This window comes from Kogia breviceps, chromosome 11, assembly GCF_026419965.1.
Source record: "Kogia breviceps isolate mKogBre1 chromosome 11, mKogBre1 haplotype 1, whole genome shotgun sequence".
NCBI classification, from domain to species: Eukaryota; Metazoa; Chordata; class Mammalia; order Artiodactyla; family Physeteridae; genus Kogia; species Kogia breviceps.
Genome location: NC_081320.1, coordinates 92,750,594 through 92,777,502, shown reverse-complemented (window position 1 = coordinate 92,777,502; position 26,909 = coordinate 92,750,594). Strand labels below are relative to the sequence as shown.

Below are 26,909 nucleotides of genomic sequence, written 5' to 3'. Positions count from 1 at the left end.
TCACTGCTACATATACTTTTACTAATAAAAGTTATTAAATATATCAGCTACAAGTGCAGAAAAATAAAAGGGCAACAGAAGTGTATACTTGGCATAAGGAAAATGCCTGCAGGTAACTTTTTGTTTTCTCTATTTATTTGCATGACATTCAGACTCCCTTTCTCGACACATCATTAGCTCCACCCCTGGCATGGGACTTAGTAGTACACATGCCTCTTCTAAATCCAAAATTAGGACAATCCTCTGGCTGAGGAGCTAACAATGGGAGAGAATCCTTGAAGATTCACGCTTGGTCACCTCTATGACCCATCCTGGGGCCCTGAGTTTGGCTAGTTCCAAACTTTGTACTTGCCCCCTTTCTACTTTGCTTAATTCCTTGTGTTACTATTTCATATATCAATCTCCTGACGAGATAATTCCTCTACACAGAGGGATGTGTATTTTATTTCATCTTTACAAATGTCCTACCCATTCCTCATTCCAGCACACGGTACCAGCCTATGCACAATGGTACTTCATACGTCTGTTCACACTAAGTAAGGCAGCCACCCATCAGAGCTGTCTAGAAATCTAATAGGTTAGCCCATAGGGAGGTGAGCTGCCTGTCGCTAGAGGCAACCAGCTGAGACGATTGGGAGATATTCTGTTGCAGAGCTTCCTTCACTGAGAAGACCAACTACCAGCTGAGGATGAAGGAAGATGGGTGAAAGCAACATGCCTAGGTATGTACAAGTTAAAATGGTATTTAGAGATACGGAGAGATGCCCAAAATTCTGAGAAAAAGAGCCTGGTACTAAAAGAGACAAAAGAACAGTGATTGTAAAAATAGGTCACTTTCATAAAGAATGGACGTAAGGACACGGGGAGGGGGAAGGGTAAGCTGGGACGAAGTGAGAGAGTGGCATGGACATATATACACTACCAAACGTAGGGTGGATAGCTAGTGGGAAGCAGCCGCATAGCACAGGGAGATCAGCTCGGTGCTCTGTGACCACCTAGAGGGGTGGGATAGGGAGGGTGGGAGGGAGGGGATATGGGGATATATGCATACTTATAGCTGATTCACTTTGTTATACAGCAGAAACTAACACAACGTTATAAAGCAATTATACTCCAATAAAGATGTTTAAAAAAATAGGTCAGTTTAATAAAGCCATTATACTCCAATAAAGACGTTAAAAAAATAGGTCAGTTTAATGTCAGTTGGTATCTGTAAGAGATACATGAAAACACTCACTTGATCCTTCTTTGCATGACTGGATCGCTTCAGCCTAACCTGGTTTGGATACGCTTAGAAGAAAACCAGCTGACATAAGGGCCGAAACAAAAGAAGGGCTTTGCAGACACCAAACAGCGTCGTTAGGAGCCCAGCCCAAGGTGCCTGTTACCACAGCACGCCGAGACCGGGAGGGACATGTGTGAGCCCGACTTCAACGCGAGAAGGCAAGATCACGGGAGCGCGACAGCGGGGACAGATGCTCACCAGGAAGGTCCTTGTTGGAAATCTGGATGGAGTTAAGGGGGGAACAAAGCAAGGCAGGCTTCCCGGTTTTATATCCATGTTGGCCCTTGAACGACGTGGGTCTGCACTGTGCTGGGCCACTTACACGTGGATTCTTTTTTCAGTGGGAGCTACTACAGCACTGCGCACAGTTCCTCGTCGGTTGAGTCCACAGACGTGGAGGAACCTCAGATGTGGATTCAGAGGAGCCTCGGATACGGAGGGCCGGGCCTAACTTACACGTGGATTCACCCCTGTGCTGTTCAAGGGTCGACTGCAAACCTGTCAATCCAAGCATGCTTTCCTGAGAATCTTTAAAGCTCTCCCTCCAGCCTAGACGCTGGCCACTGTGAGTAATGTTGGTAGGTTCCAGTCCCTTCACGGCAAAATTCAAGGAGATAAGAATCTCATTCATTGAAACCATGAAGGGCTGTGTTGTGCAAGCAATTGCACCGGGCAGAACTGAGAGCCACACGTTCAAGATAAAGGCTGCAGCCTTCACTCTAGAGGTGCTGCTCTCTTACGAGGGTTTTCAAAGCACAGCACAGAGCACCCAGGGAGTGGTCGGCTCCCCGCCTCTAGCCGGGCTGGACCAGGGCCCAGTGACTTAGCGGATTTGCAAAAGGAAGCCCTGCGCAGGGCAAGCTGTCAAACTAGCTCTGCGCTCCTCTCTTCAGTGCTGATATTGCATGGTTCAAGATGGTTTCCACAAGTTCACTTCCCTGTGGAGATAACCCGTGTCCAATATCAGAGAGCCCACTAGGTTAGGTCAAAAGAAGCGGCGTGGTCAAGTACAGGCTCTGAACGCTGGATCCAGGGTTTCAACTTCAGGTCAGGCTACTTACTAGCCGTGTGACCTCTGAGTCTCAGTGTTTTCATCTGCGAAACCAGAATGGTGTCTTTCCAGAGGATTATTAAAAAGGGAAGCTCAGGATGTTCCTATGATAACACCTGGCACAGTTGGTACCGGAAGACAGTTATTACGAGCTTCGGGGAGAAACACTTAATTAGGCGCCAAAGGTCTTAAACCCTTGCATGAATGATTCTTTTAAGAGGCATGTGGTCCGGGACAGTCCCCGCGATGTGGCGTCGGGGCAGAGGCACTGCGCAGTGCTGAGAAGGACAAAGCGGCAAAGGGCAGAAGCCACCACGCGTCTGGATGATGAATCGGGACATGTTTCAGTCTATGAAGCTACTGTAAATACACATCCGCTTACTTTGATGGAACGAGTCGTCAAGAGATTTCCACCTGGTACAAAGTATCCCAGAGGTGAGATTCAAACCCACCAGCAATGAATAGACTTCTTGGAGAGAAGAAGGTTGTGAAGGTGAGCTCTAAATCTCACCAAGGCTGATGGAGAGGGTGATCTGGCAGTCAGGGCCACGCCAGGGTTTTTAGTTGTTCATCAGCGACGTCATCCTTAAGAAGGCCTTTCTATTTCTGGCCTAGGAAAGAGGCTGTTGGCCATCTGTAAGGACACGCCGAACACCAGAGGCTTGCAATTTCAGAAAAGCTTAGAGAGAGACGTGGGCACCGCTGTTGGAGGAGAAGCTGGTATAATCTCCGGCATCAGCGTTCAGTAGCATCCTTTTAAATGTAAACACCTATAAAGCTGTCAGTATCTTATAACAAACAGTGGAATAAAACAAGCTATCAGCGAGCAAGTGGAGGCGTTTTTCTGCCTGGATCCGCGCACTGTACAGGAACAACTGCCCATCAGAGGACTTCCTTTGACAGATGCTTTTTCTTTTTGTTTTTGTTTTTAATGTCAACAGGAATTACCGTCAACAACCAAAAGGGCAGAAACAAGTCACTGATGAACTCAGGGCCCCCCAGTAATGGACAGAGTGAATAGCAAAATAAACACAAAAAAAGAAAGCCAACATTTCGTATTTTTTACTGTAATACCAAGTATGATTTAAAATAGCCTGACATAGGCTTCCCTGGTGGCGCAGTGGTTGAGAGTCAGCCTGCCGATGCAGGGGACGCGGGTTTGTGCCCCGGTCCGGGAGGATCCCACGTGCCGCGGAGTGGCTGGGCCCGTGAGCCGTGGCCGCTGAGCCTGCGCATCTGGAGCCTGTGCTCCACAACGGGAGAGGCCACAGCAGTGAGAGGCCCACGTACCGCAAAAAAATAAAAAAATAAAAAATAAATAAAAATAAAATAGCCTGACAGGAGCCCTGCAAAAAGGTCCAATGAAACTCTTCCCTTAGAAAAGTAAAACATGACTTTTTAATGGTGCTGGGAGAGCAATGATAAATTATAGTAATTTCTTTTTGTTTATATCGCACTCTTGAAACGACAGAATTACAGAGATGGAGAACAGATTGGCAGCTGCCACTGGCTGCTGGGCGGGTGGGGGAGGGAGGAGCAGCTGTGGCTCTAAGGGGCAGCCTGGGCGATCCTTGTGATGGGGCTGCTCCGGGTCCTCACTGTAGTCACATGAATCTCCAGGGGACAATACTGCACAGAACTTTACGCCCGCGCGCGCGCACACACGCGCACACGCACGCACACGAGGGCACGTAAAACTGTGAAATCCAAATCAGGTCCAGAGACTGTATCACTGTCAACATCTTGGTGATAATTATACGATAGTCATGCAAGATGTTTCCACTTGGGGAAACTGGGTGAAGGGTACAAAACATCTTGCTGTTATTTTCTACAACCCAATGTGAACTTAAAACTATCTCAAAATGAAAAGTTAAAAAATGTTTAAAAACTGGAAAAATCTGCAACACTTTATTTCTCTGGAGGATGCAAAAGCTTCCATGAACACACGTGAAGGTCACAGGTGGGCCAGCCTAATGTGCGTACTCAACTCAGCGCAGAGAAGTTACAAGTCAGTGTCATTTACTGAATTCCTAAAAGCAAGGGTCTCGGTGCTAGGTAAGTGGCTCACCTCAGCCATTTACGCCTCTGGCTTTGATTTTCGCACCTGAAGGCCACAGAGGTTTTGGGTGCTCTCATCACAACCCAAGGCGAACCACCCACAGGCTTTTTGCACGGCGCTGCACGTCAAACGTGCAGATCAAAGTGTGATGGAGGGAAACTGGCGCCATTTAAAGATGACTTGGGTGACGCAACATTCCCATTTGATTTCTTATTTTGATGGTGTGTGCACGTGTGCGTGTGCACGTGTGCGTGTGCACACGCATGTATGCAGGGGTGTGTGGCGGGCAGCAGGGCTGGTTCACAGTGAGCGAGCCCCCCTTCTAGTTGCAGTTCTGATGCATTTGAGATAAAGAATCTTGAAAATGAAAAGTGACCCGCTCACCTATGGGATTCAGGAGTGTGTCAGGAATGCCCTACGGACGGGGAACAGCAATGTTGAATACATCACCGTTTTATGCTCAAAGAGGCCCGTGGCAAGTTTTAGTGGGAAGACCTGAGCAGAGATATGAATACGTTAAAGGGTGGTGAGGGAAAAAAGACACTGAAAGTATGCAGCCTGATTTTCTCCAGTTTTCCCTTCTTCCTGATGTCTTCGATTTGCAATTAAAAATCAGCTAAGAAAAAAAAAAAAAAAATCTCACTGCAGTTCTTAGTTTCTCGTAAATTCCCAACATCATGGAACTTTTACTTCAGCACAGAGAGACAGGGAGGTTGCCACTGGACAAGTCCCCTCAACTCCCTACTTCAGTCTAGTTTCTAGAAAGGCCCTTGTTATGCTCAACTATCAGTGATAACGAAAGGCATTTTTATCAACACAAAATCTTTACGGAAACTTTACATTGTTTTGAAAACAAATCTAAATGAAAAACGGCACTAGGTTTTTCTCATTTTGTTCATTGTTACTGTTTCCAAATGCAGTTACGTTGTGCTTTCTGCATCCTTTGTCATTAACAAAACTGTGCATCCGTGGTATCTTGTCATCAGTCTCTTCACTGCGCCACCGCTCTAGGACCCCTCTGCCCTCTCTGGCCCCTAAAAGACATCCTCTTACTTTCGTTAAAGCGTGCACATACACGCTTCAAATGAAAGAATCACTGCCCTGCAGAAGGGTTTCAGTGAGGATAATACAATGCAGTCATTAAACACAACCCTGAGCTATCTAATCCTAAAGTGTACAATTTAAAAAGGGAAGTGAAAGTTCCTTCCTTAGTCATGATAACAAGGCAACAGCCTTGCGGGAGGACTCTCCAGCCTTGACACTAGCCCCCCATTCCTCAAAGCAGGAGGGGCTTCGGTGGCGGTGGCGGCCGCCAGAGGAAACACGAGCTTGAGATTTGCGATGGTGCCAGGCAACAGGGCTCTTTCTCACCTTTAATTAGCAGATCACCAAACACATGCGGGCACAGAAAACCTGCCTGATGCTAGGAGCTCCTCAACCAAGATTCCAAGTGGCAGGGACTGGTCCGCTAGTCCCAGGCTGCTTTGACATTTTCTTAAAGAGACTAATACACTGCTTCTCTAGAGAAAATGCTTCATGATCTGGGTTTGTGTTCTTGGCACCTAAACCCAGAGTGTGGCTCATGGCAGGAGTTTAGTGAATGTTTGTAAAATAGACAAATATCTACTGCTTAGACAAACCGAGACAGCTATTGTGGTCAGAGATAAAACAGTCCTGAGTAAATCACAGTTGTTCTTCATGAGAACGGCAATACTAATTCATTTCTCTGGGGCATAAGAAAGAAATTCCGCAGGGAGCACCTTAGCAATGGCGGTGATGTGGTCCAGGGCCACGGCGTGCAGATGCTCGTCTCGGCTCTCGAGGAGCAGCTTCAGGGATGGGAGCAGCAGGGCCTGGTGCAGCAGCAGCGAGCACAGCTCCTTCACACCCTGGAACCACAAGGGCAACTCTGTGAGTGAGAAGGAAAGGAAGCGCATCCAAGCGCCGGCATGATTCTGCTTGTGGCTTTCCACACCTTTTCCTGAGTGTGAGTGTGAGTGTCTGTCTGTGTCTGTACAAAATGCACACATGGGACCACCCTGATTTAGTGTTTGGTACCTGTTTCGCTCACTTCACCATCTATTCACAAAATCTTTCCAGGTATCAGATATTCATCTACAACGTTGCTATTTTAATGGCTGCATAGGATCCCGATGGATGGATATAGGACTGGAATTTATTTTCCTAAACTCTCAGAGCCCTGGTTCCCTCCCAAGTAAAACAGAGGTAAACTGTATCTACTCTGCAGTGTGGGGTGTGTGTGTGTGTGTGTGTGTGTGTGTATGTGTGTGTGTGTGTGTGTGTGTATTAGTGAATAATAACGTACAATGCTCAGCATATACTAGACGCTTGACAATAAAAACGATTGTCGGGCTTCCCTGGGGGCACAGTGGTTGGGAGTCAGCCTGCCGATGCAGGGGACACGGGTTCGTGCCCCGGTCCGGGAGGATCCCACATGCCGCGGGGCGGCTGGGCCCGTGAGCCATGGCCGCTGAGCCTGCGCGTCCGGAGCCTGTGCTCCGCAACGGGAGAGGCCACAACAGTGAGAGGCCCGCGTACCGCAAAACAAAAAACAAAAAACACAACTATTGTCAATTGTTAATATTATCAAAAATATCTAGTTATCACCCACTGTAACAAAGGAAATCAGCAATTCACACATTTTAAAACCTGTTTATAGTTAATGTCAATGTAAACTGCATGCTTGATATACTTAAGATGCTCCATCTTCATGAAAGCTATCTGTGGTCCAGAAAAATGAAAATGGATTTAGATTGTCCCAGACATATTTGCATGTTACTCGCGGCCCTTTTTTTATGCTGGCTGAACCTGCCATCAGAGAGCAGGCTTTTCTAGAACAAGCAATAATCTTTCACAACAAAAGTATAACAGCATAGAAAATAAAATTTCAAGCTATTCTTCCCTGCTGAGTTACACGCTCTCTCGGTGTCCCGACTTTAGCTGTAACGTGAAGTACAAATCACTCGGACCAAAGACCGGACAATGAGCGCGACCTCATTATATAAAGCGAGGGCTGTTTTTGAAAGGGCTGGGGATCACCGCCCGCTCCTCTCGTCCTACTCCAGCAGGAGCACGTCGGAGGAGAAAAACTCAAATGCATGACATTTTCATAATTCCTTTACATTATTATCAAGAGTAGATAAAAGAAGGCTGACATAAAGGAGCCCTACTTAAAGCTTGGGATAAAGGCCTCTTTGGAATTCCACTCAGTGTCTTTTATTAGCTTGCACCCAGCAGGCTACTGCTGGAAATCAGACTGGAAGGCTGTGCCCCCTAAACCCGTGTGAAAATGATCAATATCAGCATTTTACAGTTCTGTAAAATGTGTACTTCAAACACGTCTTCTCATTCAGGAAAGTGCTCTGCGTGCCTTAAGGCACATGCTGCATACAGAGGCCTCTCACCCAGCATCTGGGCCAAAGAGAAACGCGGATTTTTTAATCTGGGATGCCAAAACCTGCAGAAAACATTTGGCAAGACGAAATATAAACTCCTGTGCGTGACAGTCTAGCCCAGCTGCCCCGCACCAACCTGCTTCCTCTGCCCTCCTCCCTGTAGCCTTACGGCCTCGCCCTCCCACCCTGCCCAGGCCTCTGAGAGCAGCGCCTGCCCGGGAGACCTTCCTCTCACCACGGGATGCTCTGAGCCGCGCGGTCCAGCAGGGCAGCCGCGGGCCACGTGGGACTAGTGAGCATTTGAGATGTGGCTAGTGCAAATGAGAAACTGCATTTTTAATTTCATTCAACTTCACTTACGCTTGACTCTCATACCCACGTGTGGCCCATGGCTACCACAGTGGAGGGTGCAGCAGAGAGTCTGCGGCTCTCGCGGATCTCCGGGTCTTCGCACACGATGTAACCTCTGCTGTCTCTCTCCCTCTTTGATTAACCCCTACTCGTCGTTAGGTCTCAGCTTACAAAGGCACAAGAAAATTCCATTCCCTGCGATGGTCCCTCTGATGTCCCAGGTTTGGCGCTCCTTTATTCTGGCTAAACCTCGTTGAATATTTTCCTACGTTACCTGTCATCTTGTATTATTGTAATCATTCGTCTATCTGCCTCACTTGAGGGCAAGAAGGTTTTTCCTTCTCTGTATTCCAAACTTGCTTAGTACATACTGTATCCCAAATTATTTGTGTTCTCTCTCTTAACTCTCATATATGCTTATTCAATAAGTTATCAGTAATTGGTAAATAGGTATTTCTCAGTCATTTATATTTGGAAGAAGCATATAACTTGGCTGATCTTAGCTTTGATGAAAAATTTACTAAAATAACCTATACACCCCTCTGAGCAGGCATAATGGCTAGATATCCCACAGCCAGACAAGGACATGCAGGAATGGAAGAATTCATTTTATGAGAGCTACTGAGTGCTTTTTATCTCTTAGCTAACAGTTACTGGCTAAATACTTACTTGTAATTGAGGACTATACTATATTCACCAGGTATTTTCCCCTGTGTTACAAGAGGACACTTTATTAGGATGTTTATAAAGGGATTTGAGGAGCTGCAGGAAAGGTCAAAAGTAGCAAAGGGAACCACAAAACACCTTATATGCTACGTTTGCAGCTCAAACCTGTCTGGCCATCAGGACACAGAACAACAATGAGAGGCCTTGAATACAGAGGAGCAAGTGCGCTGGGGCCCAGAGCCAGGCCAGAACCCTGGGCGCTGGTTCTCCCCGTGGACTGGTTTTTTTGTTTTGTTTTTTGCGGTACGCGGGCCTCTCACTGTCGCGGCCCCTCCCGTTGCGGAGCACAGGCTCCGGACGCGCAGGCGCAGCGGCCACGGCTCACGGGCCCAGCCGCTCCGCGGCACGTGGGATCCTCCCGGACCGGGGCACGAACCCTTGTCCCCTGCATCGGCAGACAGACTCCCAACCGCTGCGCCCCCAGGGAAGCCCTGGACTGGGGTTCGTGGTGATGCCCTGGGCCCTGTGGCCGCCGGTCGTCAGGGCGGCTGGACCGGTCCCCCAGCGGTCCTTCTGTCCTCACGCCACCCTCCCACTGGTCCTGGGGTATCCAGCACCTAAAGGTGTGGCAGGGCCCACAGCAAGTGCGTGGAGCACAAGGTGTGCAGGGGTGGGTGTCGTCGATTCGAAAAATCAAGCTCTCGACGTCCTCAGGAGCGCCTCAGCCGTGAGAGAGAACAAACGCACTAAGACCGCGAAGCCGGGGTCAGCAGGGCTCACCCGCGAGCCGGGGGGCGGCTCCCACACCCCCGCCGCAGCGTCTGCCACGCTAGCTCCTGCTGTGCCTCTGCAGGGGCCCTCGGGGGCAGCCACAAGTAGATGGAACTTGGGAGTTTACATCTAAATGCCAGGAACTTGTTTTATGCCAAGTTGCCAATTTCTGGCTCTACAGATACCCCACTCCTGAGGACGCTGCACGCGTTGCCGTGGATAGAAGCTGAGAAGGAGGATATGTTAACTTTCCAGACTGTGGGACACATGGCCTGTGAGAAACAGTGATTTTATCTTTCTCGAATATTTTCCATCAGCAAAACCATCACGGCCATAAGTAAACAAGTACCATGAGCAGCAGCAGGTGATCGTGAAAAGAGCCACAAGGAAAAAACATCTCTACATGTGGGAGCTGGGCAGGAGGGTGGGAAATGGGGATGAAGGAAGAAGGAAGCCCCTTGAAGTCCCGTCAGAGATGATCAGGCAAACGCATTTCACACACCATGCAGTAGGGCAACCAAAGGTACTGGAGTAAAAAAAAAAGTGAGTCATGGATAATTTTACTGCCACAGTGATATTAAATCTCATGGAAGTCTGAAATGAGACTATGTAGATTCCAAGTGTGGTAAATTAAACTTAACAAGACATTTCCATTTTATGATAATATTCTTCCTTCCTTTGTAACAATTTTAATTCACATTTGAGCAAATTTAGTGATTAATAAAAATAGTACACGACATTTGCAAAGTTCCTTCAATCATGGCATCCTAAGAAAAAAAAGCCACGTATATACCCCATTAAAATACAGAAGGTAGCAAAACAAAAATGAAGAAAGGTCGCTGTGGCAACAGAACTCTTGATGATGATCTTTCATCTCATCAACTTGGAACAGAGAAGCGATAATGACCTACTTCAAAATGGGGCTCAATCCAGTACCTTACTCCTCACCCCAAGAGAACGATGGACTCGTGAGAGGCAGTGAACTAAGTGCTGCGGATGAAGAAGTGAAGAGACAGCCTCAGTTCACGCTCCTCCCAGGACTGGAGACCTCACAGAACCGTCGAAACGAGAGTCCCCGCCGAGGTCATGTGGTCTAACCCCCTTGTTTCAGAGAGGAGAAAGTGGACGTCCAGAGATCCTAAACAATGTTTTCCTAACCTAGATTCAATAGAACTGACAGTAGGACACTTCTGGTGTTTGGTCCTAATCTAACAATGCTTGATCTTAGCTTATGTTAAGGCAGAGATGAAACCCATGTTGTTTACTTACCCTGCTGGGGGTCATACAGTGTGTTGGGTCCCCACTGCCTGCAGTGTGCCGAATCCTGCCTTGGGTGAAACAGAGATGCTACAGCCATGGTTCCTACCCTCCAGGTGCTCACAATATAGCAGAGTCGAGCACAGGTAGATAAGTATCTGATACAAGCAAATCACAGGCTACTGGAGTAAGGGGAAGTTACCTTTGCTGCTGGTACTTTAAATATTTTATAGAATAATTCTGTCATTCTGGTGGTTGAAGATGTCTTTAAATGGACACAGTATTTTAAATTCAGTCAAAAAACACTTAGCCAGTCCTTCCTTCAGAAAACAATTCATTAAATGTGCATTCATAAACAGAATATTTTCCTTGAGTGATTACGATGAAGGTTCACAGAATCATATTTACAATTTTATTTTCAAGTTTATCTGCTATGTGGTAGAAACTCAAAAACCAATGAATCAGTTTAGTGCCATTATCCAAATGCTTAAGTTTAAGACATGTAAATTGCTCAAACAATACACTGCTGAGGTCAGATCCACAGCAGGGGGCTGCAGTTAATATGTGCTTATTTTAGAATGTACCAGTTTACATATATATCACACAAATATCTCTGGGACAGTCATATTATGGGATCAAATAGAGAACAAGGTCAACGTGGAGGTGGCTGAGTTTTTACCATGTTTACAGAGAATAAATATTGTGGTTATGCACTCTTATTACAATGATGTCAAAAAAGTATGTGAAAATCAGAGTCGCTGGTTACCTGCCGAGGAGTGCTAAGGTAGCTGCTATGTTACCAACTGGCCTGGGTCAGCCACACAGGAATACTTGAGCTACCGTGACCTCTTAGAACAGAAACTTGAGTTAGACATAAAAGGGCACCCCAAAAAAAGCAGAAAACTGGGTTCTACTCTGGGACCTGTAAAAGGAAAACTGCTTCAGAGCTCCAACGAAGAGAACATGACCTCAGAGAATCCTTTTAGCCCTGCTTTTCTTCGTTTGATCGGTCACAGATTACGGGCTTCACTTTACCTCCCGATAACTTAAGCTAAATGCTCCCCAAGTACGGTCACTGGTACTGTTTATACCAAGGAGCTGGGACAGGAAAGGGATACCCCGCAGGAAAGCCACTTGAGATACCCACTCACCTCTGCAGGGAGCATCTGTTCGGTGTTATATAAAGAGCGGCAGATTTTCAAAACTTCGTTCCCCAGCCCTTCCTTGTTCTCCTCCGTACACCGGGTTAGCATTACTGTAGCCAGCCTCACCCACGGATTACTGGTTATGCTGCTTCGAAGGGAGAAAAATGCAAGGCATGGGAAACGATGAAACTTATAACAATTGTGATAAGAAATTTTAAAATAGAAAAGAAATCCCACTTTTTCAAGTAAAGAGGGTTAAGTGGACTGGTAATGCTTGGTTCTGATGCTAATGATTTCATAAAGAAGTCTGTAAAACACAGGTTATTAGCAACTTACAAATTTCACACAGGACTACAAAAGCAAGAATATATGTTTGAAAATGAGTATCTTTATGTCTACAAATGCATTAAATGTTTCAAATGCAGTAAGTTTTTTAAGTAAGCTGAGTTTGCTTCTTGTGGGTAAGTGAGTGATTTGCAATGGTCAGTGATCCAAAAGTAAAAGAAACTGTAGAACCACAGTTAACTAATCTACCAGAAGTGTCATACTTTCAATTTGAAAAATTCTCTTTAGACGCAGAGATCCATTTTGAGTGTATGGAGACATGTATAATTCAACTCTCATGATCTGCTAAAAAAGGGAAGCATTACTGACAATGTAATTAGTGGGTCCCACGTCTACTTCCCATTATCATCTCCTAGGAGCTGTTTAGAAACTGAGGCCCAGGCCCCGGTACCGAGAGTTGGACTCGGAGAGCCAAGCACGGGACTGTTTGTAACAAGCACCCTCAGGTCCTGAGGCAGCTCTGCCAAGATAACTGGGAACCAAATGGAAATGCTGTTTCAAGGTACTGTCACAAGTAAACTAAAGCTTTTAGGACGTGGGAACTTGCACTGCACGGTTTCACAGAGGGAAAGTAAGAACCCATGCCCAAGCATAGATGTCAGCATGCCATCGCTGCCACAGATGCTTGAGATCTAAGAGACGCTTCTTGCCTTTCTCAAAACACCTGCTTAAAAAACAAAACAAAACCAAAATGCCCCGCTCCTTGGTCTGCTTCAGGAATTCCTAACGGTCTCGTCTGAGGGTGAAGGTAAAGAGGCTTGCCCAGATGTTCCTTAGCGCTCCTAAACTGCTCACGGAACCACTTATTTTCGAGAAAACATCCTTCTTTTAACATCTGAGGTGTGGAGACGTGTACTGGTCTGGTGCACAAAGTGCTGGCTGACGTGGGAAGAGCAAGAGGAGTCCTGCCCTCCAAGACATTCGCAACAGAAGCGCGGATGCTCTTGTTTCTTGCCAAAGGGGAGCAGCAGTTCTTGGCAGACAGCATATGTGCTCAGAGGAAATCTAGCCACTTCTTCCAAAGGGCTCCTAGGCTGGCAGCACAGGGACCGTGTGACTACCGGGGCAGCTCCAGCGGCGGCTGCGACCTCAGCCTGACACACAGGATCAGCACGGCTGCGGAGGTTCCAGCAGCTGCTGGAGCTCTGTCTCCCCCGCCTCAGGGCCAGGTGCTGCCGGAAGCTGTTTAACTTCTGAGCTTCCATGTTCTCATCTGTAAAACTAGATAACATCACCTTCCCGTGCAGCTTTGCTGTGTGACTTGACAGTGCATGTCAACCGCACATAACACTGTGTGTTCTCAATAAACGGAAATTATCAATTTATTCCCCACGGATTCTCAAGTTAGCCTCGTAAGCCGTGTTAAAAGAGCGTCAAAGCATTTCCTGGTGAAAATACTGGCACAAAATTATTTTGCTGACATCCTAAATCAGATGTTATTATCAAGCATTGTCTCTATTTCTGAATAAAATATTTGGCTTTAGGGGTAAGGAGAAATGGAAAGAAACTGTGATATTTCAAGAAAAACAATTCTAATTTCATCTAAAGGTTTATACTGATTTTATATATTTCTTTCATTGGCTCTTCTGAAGGTAGTGATTTTTTAAACCTAGAGTCTAGACAAATAGAAGTCCACTTTTATGTTAATACTCACATATATTCCCGTTTCATAGGCGGCCAAGCCTGCAGGAGCAAAACCAGGTGCTGGAACTCGACCTCTCGGTGACTGGCCTCCAGGAGCTCCACAAAGAGCGAATAGCGCTTCTCTTCATCCTCCGTGTCAGTTACGTCTACCTGGAAGGCGGAACACATACCTGAAACCCACAGCAAAGGCCACGGAATTGCTTTCCGGAAAAATTCAAATTTGATTATTTTGATTAAATGTTCTTTCGGAAACTTTTACAGTGTGTCAAGGGGAAATTCAACAACATCTCCCCCAACCCTACTCCCCAGAAAACCTTCAAAAGCTCTACGTTTTACCCAGCTTCAAACATCTATATTGGGCTTCCCTGGCGGCGCAGTGGTTGAGGGTCCGCCTGCCGATGCAGGGGACGCGGGTTCGTGCCCCGGTCCGGGAAGATCCCACGTGCCGCGGAGCGGCTGGGCCCGTGAGCCGTGGCCGCTGAGCCTGCGCGTCCGGAGCCTGTGCTCCGCAACGGGAGAGGCCACAACAGTGGGAGGCCCGCGTACCACAAAAAAAACAAAGCGAAACAAAACAAAACAAAAAATCTATGTTAAAAATTGTTTAGAACGAAGTCACAGGAAGGTTCTTAACATTCTTTAGCAAAATAAATGCAAACAAGTAGACTTCCATAGAACTGGCTTATTGGCACTCAATGTATGTTACGTTAAAATACTGAACTGTTTCATGTGAAATTATAATAGTTCACCATACTCAACATTTGCCAATGTTTGTAGTTTAAATTATTCTGCATTGCTAATTTTCATTTTAGAATGACTATTGCTAAATCTTCACGTTGTCTAGAAAATTTCTCTAATTTGAAAGTAAAGATTTTACTAAAGTACACTTGACATGGAAATTTTTTTTGCTATAAATCAAAATAAAGTAAAATAACTTTTATTCACATCTCCATTTCTAATGCAAAAGAAGCCTGTCAACTAAAAATGCTAAGTTTTCCTCTCACTGAATAACCAAATGATACTTCTTCTACATTGAGGCAGTCCTCAAACAAGTCATATCTCCAACACCTCTGTGAATAAAATGTTTGCGTTTTTTAAATTAGCAAGCAGTTTTCTTTTTTTTGCGGTACGCGGGCCTCTCACTGTTGTGACCTCTCGCATTACGGAGCACAGGCTCCGGACGCGCAGGCGCAGCAGCCATGGCTCACGGGCCCAGCCGCTCCGCGGCATGTGGGATCTTCCCGGACCGGGGCACGAACCCGCATCCCCTGCATCGGCAGGCGGACTCTCAATCACTGTACCACCAGGGAAGCCCAGAAAGCAGTTTTAAATACAAAAGTAAGCCAAAAGCTGGTTCTCTTGTTTCCTAGCCTCTCTCAACATAGACTCTCTATATTTGGACTCAGATGATGATACTCTGAAAGAATAATGAGAATAGATGGTTACCTATATATTTGCTAAATTGTCTATATACTAATGAATGTTTCCAAAACATTTGATTTAATGGTCACCCTGGCTCTGACCCCAGCAGTCACCTGAAAAAGTTATACCATGAATTCTGCATTTTCACAAAAGTTGATTATGTACAATGAAATTATTGGCAATTACCATGTGCAGTCTTGCTCACACAGTGACCATTCAGATCCTTCAAAACCTGACTTAAAGCCCCATGTCATTCTTCCACGGAATAATAACCCAAAAGCTTTTTCTTGTTTTTAAAATAATTTCATAATACAGTCAGTTAGCTGATCCTTACAACAGTTTTGTATGGAGAACTGCACAGGTATTATTAACCTCACTTTACAGATGACAAAACAGGCTTATCTGTCCTGGTAACATGGCTAGCAAGCAGCAGAGCTGATATATAATTATACTCAGATCAGGATGTTCTGAAGCTAGAGGACTCAGTAAGCTAGAGGAGCTTTGAATTATTTAAATTAGTGGTCTAATTGGGAGTTTGGCAATATTTTCTTGCCTATGTATAAAGAAAGGTTTAAAAAAAAAAAAAAAAAAAAAACCTTCTCAAACTCCAGACATCCATCTGTCATTATCTGACTTCACCACCTTCAACTCCTCTCCAGCCTCGGGGCCTCCCAGGTACTCTGCCCATTCATCACTCCGGCTTCCACCTGGGGAACTTTGATCTGCTTCCTCTGCCTGGCACATTCTTTCTTCAGATACCTGCACGGCTCTGGCTCATTCTCTCATTTCTTTCAAATTTCTCAAATGTCACTTTTTGAGGGAACACACTGCGTAACTACACTCCCCCCCACAAAGTAGCATTCCCCCACCCCTATCTACCTCCCTCACCTTGCTTTATTTTCCTTCTTAGCACTTACAAGTATGTGACTTATTGCATATTTGTTTGAGAAAACAGAAACTTATTTGTTCACTGGTTTATCTCCACTACTTAAAATAATGCCTGATATAGAGTAAATGCACAGTACTTATTTAGTGAACGAATGAAATCATGAGTGGATATACAAATGAATGAATGAGGATAATTTATTTATAAAATCTTGTAACACAGAATTATATTAAATATTCTTAGAGTTACCATAAATTTTTGGCTGTCCTTTTTTATTGGAGATAGATGTAAGGTTTACAAAAAAGATCCCACCAAAAGGAAATCACTAAAAAAGACCCAGAGGTAACATGTGTACTGACATTATATTTCAACCGATGATGCCTTGTGGTTAGCTATGTGATTTCAATAAAGTCCCTTGTTTTGAGTCTCATTTTTCCTCATCTGAAAAATGGGCTCCAAAAATCCCTGATGTCCCAGAAGTTCTAAGGAGGTGTCTGGAGGTCCGCAGCAGGGTAAATGGCTGCTTTCTTCTTTCTGAGTTATAATCTGAGCTTATTTGTAGAGCAGGTTTTGTGCTTAAAAAAATATTTTTTAAACAACTGAATGCTATGTCTCCCAGCAGTGCCAATATTCCAGTTTCTTTAATTAACTGCAGTATAATTAATAACAAGATGATTCTCCTTTACATGAAATGCAGCCATATCATGAAAATAAAGAGATTAGGAAAAAGTGATTCATGTTTTCAATATCATTTAGATTTCTTTCTTTTCAGAAACTATAATAGCTTGTAAATTTTTAGGGCATGATCTGTATTATAAGGGAAGGAAAGAGAAACTAGAAACTATAATCAGATCTCTCTCTGTTTTTATATTAGTGTACAAATATTAGTTTCCACTTTAACAAATGTGTTTGCTAATAAGTTTTTTGTACAGTGCCTTTCTCACATGTACACAGAATTATAAGAGTATGGCTTTGTCAGGAAACATTTTCTCCTGAATCCTCACTAATCATCTCAATTATTAGTAACTTATTTTTCAGAGAATTGACACCCATGTTTAAAATACAAATGTGAAAAATGTAGTAACTTAACACAATTATCCATTTTGTGTATGGACACTCGCATACTCCCTTGTTATCAAAAAGGATGTCAAATTGTTATTACTCAGCTCTTAAGAAAGCAGTTTTAAATTCTATCACTGTAGCTATGAAAGCTTTACCTTATATAAGAAAATGGGCCTAAAAATGAACTTGAGCACATGTTTTTTTTTAACACATGATGAAGAATATACTTTGTTGGATAATCATTATATACTCTGATATACAAGTGTTCATCTAGGACTTGTGTCCACATATTAAAATAACTAAATTTATCAAAACTTACCAAAATAACATAAGCTTATCTTGTTCATCATGTCTATAAGGCTTTAAAAATAAATTCTGGTAACTAAAACTCAAAATGAATTTTTATATAAAGAAATATAAAAGATAAACATATACAAGGAACTTCCAGTTTGGACAAAATGGCTTTGACCCATTTTTCCCTACTCTCCTCTGCTAAGCACAACTACAAACTATGAAAATAATGAGACACCAAAGGAGAACTCTTAAAGGTGGTAAAAAAGAAAGCAAACTAGTTTGGAACCCTAGGACTTGAGGAACAATGCATCAGGAGGGTATCCTGTATTCCTTCACCAACAGAAGGAAGACACTCAGACCGAGTGTTTCCTGACTCCTCACCTAGACACAGAAGACATGCCAGGTAAGGTCATTTCTCAGAATTCCAGAAGAGAGGGAGAAAGGAAGTGGAGCTGAAAGAGTGTTTTAAGAAATAATATCTAACAACTTCTCAAATTTGGTGGAAGATATGAATCTACAGGTTCAAGAAGCTGAGCTAAACCCAGAAGGGTAAGCCCAAAGAAATCCATTCCAAGACACAACCCAATTAAACTCTTAAGAACAAAAGACAAGGGAAAATATCTTGAAAACAACCAGAATAACACATTACCTAAGAAAGAACAACAATTTGAATAACTGGATTAATCATCTGAAACCATGGAGGCCAGAAAGAAGTGGCACAATATTCTTCAAGTGTTAAAAGAACTGTCAATTGAAAATTCTATATACAGAAAAACTACCCTTTAGGAAAAAAAGGAAAATAAAAACATTTTCAGATAAGGAAAGCTAAAAGAATCTGTTACCAACAGCCCTCATCTTAACGACTAGCTAAAGGAAGCTCTTCAAACAGAAAGGAAATGATAGAAGGAACTTTGGAACATCAGAAGGAAGAATGTAGAATACAAAGAGCAGAAATGTGGGTAAATACAATAGACTATCCTTTTTTTATATAAATTTTCTAAATTATATTAGATGATTAAAGCAAAGATTATAACACCAACTGATAATCAAGGCAATGATATTTAAAAGCAGAAAGGTAAAGTGGCCCAAACAGAAGTGATAGTTCCACATTATACTCCAAGACAAGGAAGTCCACTCTTACCACTCTTATTAGCATCATACTAGGAGTTCTAGCCACTGCAATAAGGCAAGAAAAATAAATAAAAGGCATACATATTAGAGAAAAAAATAAAATTCTATTTGCAGATAATATGGTTATCTACATAGAAAATCCAAGAGATCTACTAAAAAAAAAAAAGAAAAAGAAAAACCTAGTCTTAATGAATGAGTCAGTAAAGGCACAGGACAAAATCAACACAGAAAAATCAACCTCATTTCTATATACTAACAATGAACAAGTGAAAACTGACAATAAAAACATAATACCATTTATAATTGCTTCAAAGAACATTTTAAAATTTACATGTTCAGGATCTATATCCTAAAAAAATATAAAATGCTGATGAAAGAAATCAATAAATGAAGAGATACACTGTGTTCATGGATGGAAAGACTCAACCTAGTAAAGATGTCAATTCTCTCTAAACTGATCTACAGGTTTAATACAATGTCCATCAAAATCCCAGAATGTTTTTTTGTAGATTTAGACAAGCTTTTATAAAATGTAAATGGAAAGGGGCTTCCCTGGTGGCGCAGTGGTTGAGAATCCGCCTGCCAATGCAGGGGACACGGGTTCGTGCCCCGGTCCGGGAAGATCCCACATGCCCTGGAGCGGCTGGGCCCGTGAGCCATGGCCGTGGAGCCTGTGCTCCGCAACGGGAGAGGCCACAACAGCGAGAGGCCCGCGTACCACAAAAAAAAAAAAAAAAAAAAAAAAATGTAAATGGAAAGACATTCCCTAGAATAGCTAAAACTATCTTGACAAAGAAGAATAAAGTGGGAGGAATAACTACTTGATACTGAGATTTATTATTTAGCTACAGTAAGAAAGATAAGTGGTACTGGTAGAACGATAGAGACAAAGATCAAAAGAACAGAATAGAAAACCCAGCAGCGAATATGCCCAACTTATTTCTGACCAAGGGCATAAGCATTTCAATGGAGGCCAGATAATGTGTTCAACAAATGGTGCTGGAGGAAATGGATACCCCTAGGCAAAAAAGGTAAATAAACCTCAACCCAAACCTTACACTTAATGCAAAAATGACTCAAAGTTGATAAGAGATTTAAATATATTAAATGTTAAATGTAAAACTATAAAGCTTTAGGAAAAAAAAAACATAAGAGAAAACCGTGAAGATCCAGGGATAAGCAAAGACTTGGAGAAATGTGAGAAATCCATGGAGAATTGTCTCTCAGCAGTTTTTTGAGATGTTTACAACCCATCCTGCTGGGAAAGAGTCCAAGACTAGTCTATCTTAATGACAAACTCTGTTCTTTAGAAAAGAGTATTAAGTGACGGTTCCTAAACATAGTTTTCTAGATGGTTAGAGTTAATACTTCTTCTTTTGAAGAGTAATATTTACTGTAAAATTTATTTAAGAAAATGATGACACACTAAGTTTAAAAAGGTACATCTTTATAATTAGACCCATAACACTAATAAGCCCCTATACCAGTGACTTGAGTTATTTTCACATATACTATGTATTCTTCTATCATTGATTTTAGCCCTTATAATAAGTTCCACTTATTACTTCCAATCATTTTCAGTATTTTTCTTGGGTTTTCCAGAAATTAGAATGATACAATCTACAATAATGGTAATTTTGACTTTTTAAAAAGTTACAGTTCCTATTTCTGTTTCTTGTGTTCCTACATTGACTAGGATGCTGAAAAATAATAATGATATTGGGCATTCTTGTTTTGGTTTTAATTTTAATGCAAATGCCTTCAAATTTTCAGTGTTAAAAAAGTCAGCTATAATTAAAATCCTAGTGATCAGCAGGGAACATGAAGCACAGCAAATGATCAATACACATTTTTTGGTAAAAAATATAATAAAAATATTGATGTTATCTACTTACTTTCTATAAGATGGTTTTGTCCCAATATATTTTCATATCACAACTAGTAATAGTGCTCATTAATGGTAAAAAAATTTAAACAACTTTCAGTTGAAGAAAATCACTATGTCATAAATCTGACAAATTATCTAAAAAAAAAACTTAGGAAGAGAAGTATTGCTCTGAGACAATAAAAGTTAAAGCAAACACATCTCAGAGGCTTACAGAGGTTGTGAGAGCATGTGATTTATATTAATATCACGGGAACTAAAATTCCCTAAAATACCCCAAAACAAGGCACCTGGCTGAGCATGAATGTGGACCTATGAATCAAATTCTCTCTTTTCTGAGAAGTACTGCAGTCTGTATTGAAATATATATTCCCAGAATCTAAATATATTTCATAAAAGTATAAGAGGTACAGAGAAATGACTTCGGTGTCCAAATGGAATATGAAATGACTATAGAATGTATTTTAAAAGAGAGGAAAAACTAACTGTAGGTGGCTATCAAATGCTCCAACATACTTCATAAGGACTTCATAACATACTTCATAACATACTACATAAGGAGACCCTAAAATAAATAATAAAGGGCAATTCAATTAAATGTGCAGCTTTTAAAATAGTGTTGGTAAAGTCAAAGTAATACAGAAAAATGTTTATTTTGGAGACATTACTGGACCTTTCTGAGGCTTAATTTCCTCTTTTGTAAGATGAAGATCCTTCATATTTATATTATGGTTGTGAACATTAAATAAGAGGATATGAATAAGATAGCTAGCAAGAGGCTGGCACATGGTAGGCACACAATAAATGATCGGTATTATTTATATTATCATCTACATAATACACTAGATATAAAAAAGCAGAAAGCTGGATGTGTGCTATGATTTCTTCTAACAAGAATTATGCCTATAGATTAGGCAGGACAGAAAAAGAATACAAAGAAACATGGCTATTTTAGGATAATGGAATCATGGGTTAACTTTTATCTCTTTTTAAAATCTCATTTATTTGTGCAACAATTAAAGGATTTGAAATGACTCTTAAGCGTGCCTTCCAAAGATCAGTAAAAATAAAATTGAGAGAAATTGCTATTTTTTTCCTACACTTTGTTTTATTCTGTCCTTTTCCCCAGTGAAAACAAAAGGAACATGTATCTGTTTTAACACTTCTGTCTCCTCCCCAGTGAGCAGGGGGTGAAAATGTTCACTATTTTACAGGCACCGAAGAGTTGGTGACGACTCCATACTGACACCAGTAACTAAATACCACAGGGTTTTAAAGGGCAAAATTCGAATGTGACTCAAACATAAGAATATCTCTTTCCCTTTTGTCTCTGAAAGTGGTTTCTCTCCTCATTGAATTGGGTGACTTTAGCCCTTGAGGTAAGTCCATTTGTCAAGCAGCTGCAGCCTCCTTATCAGACATAGGGTCACTGTCCTTGAAAAAGTGGACTGAGTCACTTATTCTCAGATGAGAACAGCTTTAACCTTAAATTTCTCTGCAGCTGCTTGAAAGTGAACATGACTATCTTAAACTGAGGCATGTCTCCTGAAATCGGCACCTTCCTATAGGCACTGATAGCAGCTTACCTTCAGATATTTGTAAACATGGACAAGGTATTAATGCATATGAAAGTACTTTATGAATAGAAAAAAATTACCAACATGTAGAGAATTATTACTGATAGTAGTATCATTAATCACCATATTCCTATCTTGAATGTGAGTTTATGAGCTGTTCTAAAAGGCTCATATGATGACACCTGATTTAAACTCACCAAGGCACTGTGCAACTCCATTTACGAACACAGTAAAGTCAGACTGAGCTTTCTGTACACAGTGCTTCAAAATACAAAAAAAACAAAAATCCCTACTTCAATAGATATACAGAAATATGAAAAGGTAACAGAAATGATCTCTAGAATACTAGACCCTCGTATGTTACAGCTACTCCTTTAATAAGGTTTCTGGTGGCCAACACTGTCTGTTGTGTTCGCGGGGTCTAACCAAGATTTCTGGTGAAGGAAAGTCAAATTTTTAGAAGACAAAAAAGTCATAAGCTTCTGTGGGACTTAGTCAGAAGCTGTTGGACTACCCCACCAATCTCAGCAGTGCTTAGACCAGTATCTGGCACACAATAAGTACTCAGTAAACAGTATTATTACTATTAATTATAGTAATTGATTATTATTCTTAGATAAGACACTATAAACAGAACCTAAATTATGATCATGTCCATTTCTGAGTATTTATAAGTTTTATTAAATAGAAAACATAAAATTGTGGAAATAGGACTAAAGTTTAAATACTAAAAGTAGGATAGCTATCTTCTAGGAGATTTTCTCATTTCTATGGCAGAGAACTAAAGAATAGATGTAGCTACTGAGAGAATTTCAATAGTACTATATCTTGCACTGCTTATAATAAAGGCAAAATCTGTTGTTGAGACATCCTGAAGGTTCAAACAACCTTCCCTAGCCCATGCGGAAGGAAGAATGTCTACCAAAGAGAGGCTGTACTGATAAGGAACAAAGAAATGAGAGATTGAATTATTTCCCACCTTTGCCTCTAGGTCTGGTGATCAGCACAAACATTCAGCCTCTGCTTCTCTCTGAAGGTATATTAGGAAAATGATATTGTACATCGTTGTATACTTGTGAACTCCTCAAGAATAAATGGTTCTCAATTGCCATAAAAAGTCTCTCCTAGGGCACAGCAAACATGCCCTTGGGATGGGGGGAAACGCAATGAACAAATTAAGTTCCAAAGGGTTTTCCAGATGTTTGAGGCTGTATGTGGGGTGCATAAACACATAAACATACACAAAAAGCCAGCAACCACACTTATGAGCCATGTTCTACAGCCTACTTATTTTATTGTATCTAAAAAGATAGAAATGACACAATAAAGCATTCCATAATCACTCCCCGTAAGTGCTGTTGTAACTTCAATATATAATACATATTTTCACATGGCTAATTATAATATTTAATGAAAACATTCTTAAATGAGACATATGAGAGGGGGAAATACTTTGTTTTAAAATAAGAAGTGAAGATTTGCCTTACAAATTTTTTCTCTAGGACAAATAATCATTCACGCCATAAGAGCCTCCATAAATACACGTTTACTTTAAAGAACTGCTATACAAGCCAATTTTTTAAGGCCAGACTTTGTTTTTTAGTTACTGTTAATAAAGTATTAATAGAATAATTCATGGAGCTGGAAATGCTTTCACTGTACTGTATCATTCAGACTCAGGTGGAATACTGGCCCTGCCACCTCATAGCTCTGTGACCATGTAAAAACACCTCACCAAGCCTTAGTGTTTCCATTTGTAAAAATAAGGTAATAATACCTAACCTATCAGGGTACTTTGAGAATAACATAATATATAACATAATACAGGACAATATACATATATACACACACACCTGTATAGGTATCTAACACTGAGTTAACATTGAGCTACTATGGCAGCCACAGTATTGGTAGTTCATTACCATACATCATTCTGCTATGTTTTAGCAGAGGTACTATAAACTACTATTAACTACTCTGAGCCTATTTGCTCATGTGTTGAATGGAATGATAAGATCACCTCCATCAAAGGGTTATTATGATTTGTATCAGTTTCATGATGATATCACAGGGAGACCTGTGTCAAAATCCTCCTGTGATTTCGGAAATTTCCTTTTTTTCTTGTAAATATGCTAATTTGGCTGCCTTGATAATTATGTAAGTAACAAAATTCCTCATTAAAAAAATGGATTGGGCTTTCCCTGGTGGCGCAGTGGTTGAGAGTCTGCCTGCCGATGCTGGGGACAAGGGTTCATGCCCCGGTCCGGGAAGATCCCACACGCGGCGGAGCGGCTGGGCCCGTGAGCCATGGCCGCTGAGCCTGCGCGTCCGGAGCCTGTGCTCTGCAACGGGAGAGGCCACAACAGGGAGAGGCCACAACAGCGAGAGGCCTGCGTACCAAAAAAAAAAAACATGACTTTGTCTTATAATCAGCTTCTCTATTGTTCTGTGTTTAATGAAATGTTCCACCATTGACTCATCCTTGACCGGAATCATGGAAGTCTACACTGAAACATCTTTTTTGCCAACATGGCTAGTTTCAACGTTGCATAATACAGAATTATCTATCCAATATACATCCTAAAATTTATTCCAGTAACTGCATCTTTTAAAAATGTGATGTTGTTTGCATATTGTGTTATACCAGGACATTCTGCTCATTTTGTCCGAAAACATTTTAAATATGCTAATATCCCTATGTAAACATCAACTGTAAACAATTGATTGACATTTCTCTATGGATAAAATCTTCCACCTGTAGGGATGTAGGAAAACATAATTTCTAGTAAATGTTTTTATTATTTATTTTTTTTAAAAAGAGTTATTATGAGGTTTGAGTGACAAGATACACATACAAAGCCTAATGTTTGGTTCATAGATGGCCCTAAAAAACATGAAAACTGATATTATGTGAAGAATCTTCTCAGCTTAAGTAAAAACAGGTCTATGCTGTAATGACCAAAGTTTTTATTTTGAATCTATTTTTATTAGTTAGAAGTTATTTAGAGAATTATGCATAGTAGAATAAAATGGTGGCCATTGAGTTATGTGGCCTCCTATATATTCTATATATAGAATACCTACATATCCTCCAAAACAAAAAGAACAAGAACAAATAAAACTACATAAAACCCATACATTCAACACAATTACAGGCCAGGAATGTCTAAAATTCAAAGTATCGTAAGTGAAAAAGAAAGAACACCAAACTCCAAAGAATGATCTCTCACATTCCATGTAAATGTTTCACATATTCAAAAAGTGGATCCATAATTGAAATAAACATGAACAGCAAAAACCATACAAATAGAAATAAAATTAATCTATCTATACTATAAGTGAATAGGCAAATCACAGTGGAGGTGGTTTCTGTGTGTGTGTGTGTGTGTGTGTGTGTGTGTGTGTGTGTGTGTGAAAAAGAGAGAGAGAGAAGGGGAGGGAGGGAGAGAGAGAGGGAAGGAGAAGTAACCTTGAATAAAGATTTTTGAGTACTATTACTCTAAGGCTAAAGACAAAAAGAGCTCTACACAAATATTCTAGCTAGTAAGTTGGCTGGAATTTCCATAACTACTTTATGTGTACTCTAGGATTAAGCAAATAAATAAATACATTGTGGATAATGGAAAGTCAAGTTTCTCACTGACACAGAAAGGAGTTCACAAATAAGGAAAGAGAGAAGACTAAACTGATTGGAATTGGAAGGATCAATACAAACTCATGGTTTTTAAAATGAATATAGACAGACATAAAAATAGATGTAGACATATGTGTGCTCTGTCCCTTAAGAGGGTCTAGAAGCTATAATACCACTGCATCAATGAGTACACCTAGCACCCAAGTCTTCACTTCTAAATGTCACTCTTTATTAAAAAAATCAAGCTCTTTAAAGTCAATGACTGAATCCAGATCCAGGCAGGGAAAGGGTGAGAGGGTCTCGAACATCTGTGGTTCAGAAAGTGATGGGATGGGGGACCAAGTCCAAAGGGTGCAGGAGGAAACCCGGAAGGTTCCCAATGGCAAAATCTGAGATGATTTGAGCAAAGCATTAGAATGGTGATAGTAATAGATTACAACCACAGGACAAAATGAGAATCCTTGAGCTTGCAGTGATGTAAATAAATAAATGAATGAATAAATACATACGGGGGAGAACAAATGATAAAAAATACCATTTGGGAGACACCACAGTGATCACTAACTCAGGCAACAGTCATCAATGCATGCTAAAATTAGCTGGTGAAAGTATGGTGAGAAACAGTGCTTACACAATCTTAAAGTACCTCAACACAAGACATTCATTAATCCCAAAGGGAAAAAAGATAATTTTATATAGAAGAAATATGGTTGATGCCACCTCAATCAAGTGATCAAAACGAACACTGTCAGTAAAGGAACACAACAGTACCGTATATCTCCTAAGATAACGTACTGGGAAGGACCCAAAATCCCTTCTGTGGTATTCTCGCCAAAAATGCACAACTTGAATACACGAACAAAACTCAGACAAAGTCAAATTTAGTGGCATTTTACAAAATAATTGGCCAGTGCTTTTAAACAAATGTCAAGGTCATAAAAGGGGGAAAAAAAAGAATGAGGAACTGTCTCAGATTATGGGACCCTAAGGAGACACGGCATTAAGTGCAACGTGTGACCTGCATTGGACTC

The 26,909-nt window shown here is 41.5% G+C and overlaps 1 protein-coding gene across 7 annotated transcripts in view; it reads right to left on the bottom strand.

Annotated features, from left to right (window-relative positions):
- Positions 1–26,909, bottom strand: part of NBAS (NBAS subunit of NRZ tethering complex) — a 333,351-nt gene that overhangs the window by 6,194 nt on the left and 300,248 nt on the right. For 3 of the 7 annotated variants that reach the window (XM_067008085.1, XM_067008089.1, XM_067008086.1), the window contains 3 exons: positions 14,001–14,140; positions 12,008–12,149; positions 6,156–6,284 (listed from right to left, as the gene is read on the bottom strand). In XM_067008085.1, the coding sequence (XP_066864186.1) occupies positions 6,156–6,284; positions 12,008–12,149; positions 14,001–14,140 (411 nt within the window). The remainder of the gene's footprint in view (positions 1–6,155; positions 6,285–12,007; positions 12,150–14,000; positions 14,141–26,909) is intronic. The other 4 variants (XM_059078230.2, XM_067008090.1, XM_067008087.1 and 1 more) reach the window with 3 other exon arrangements.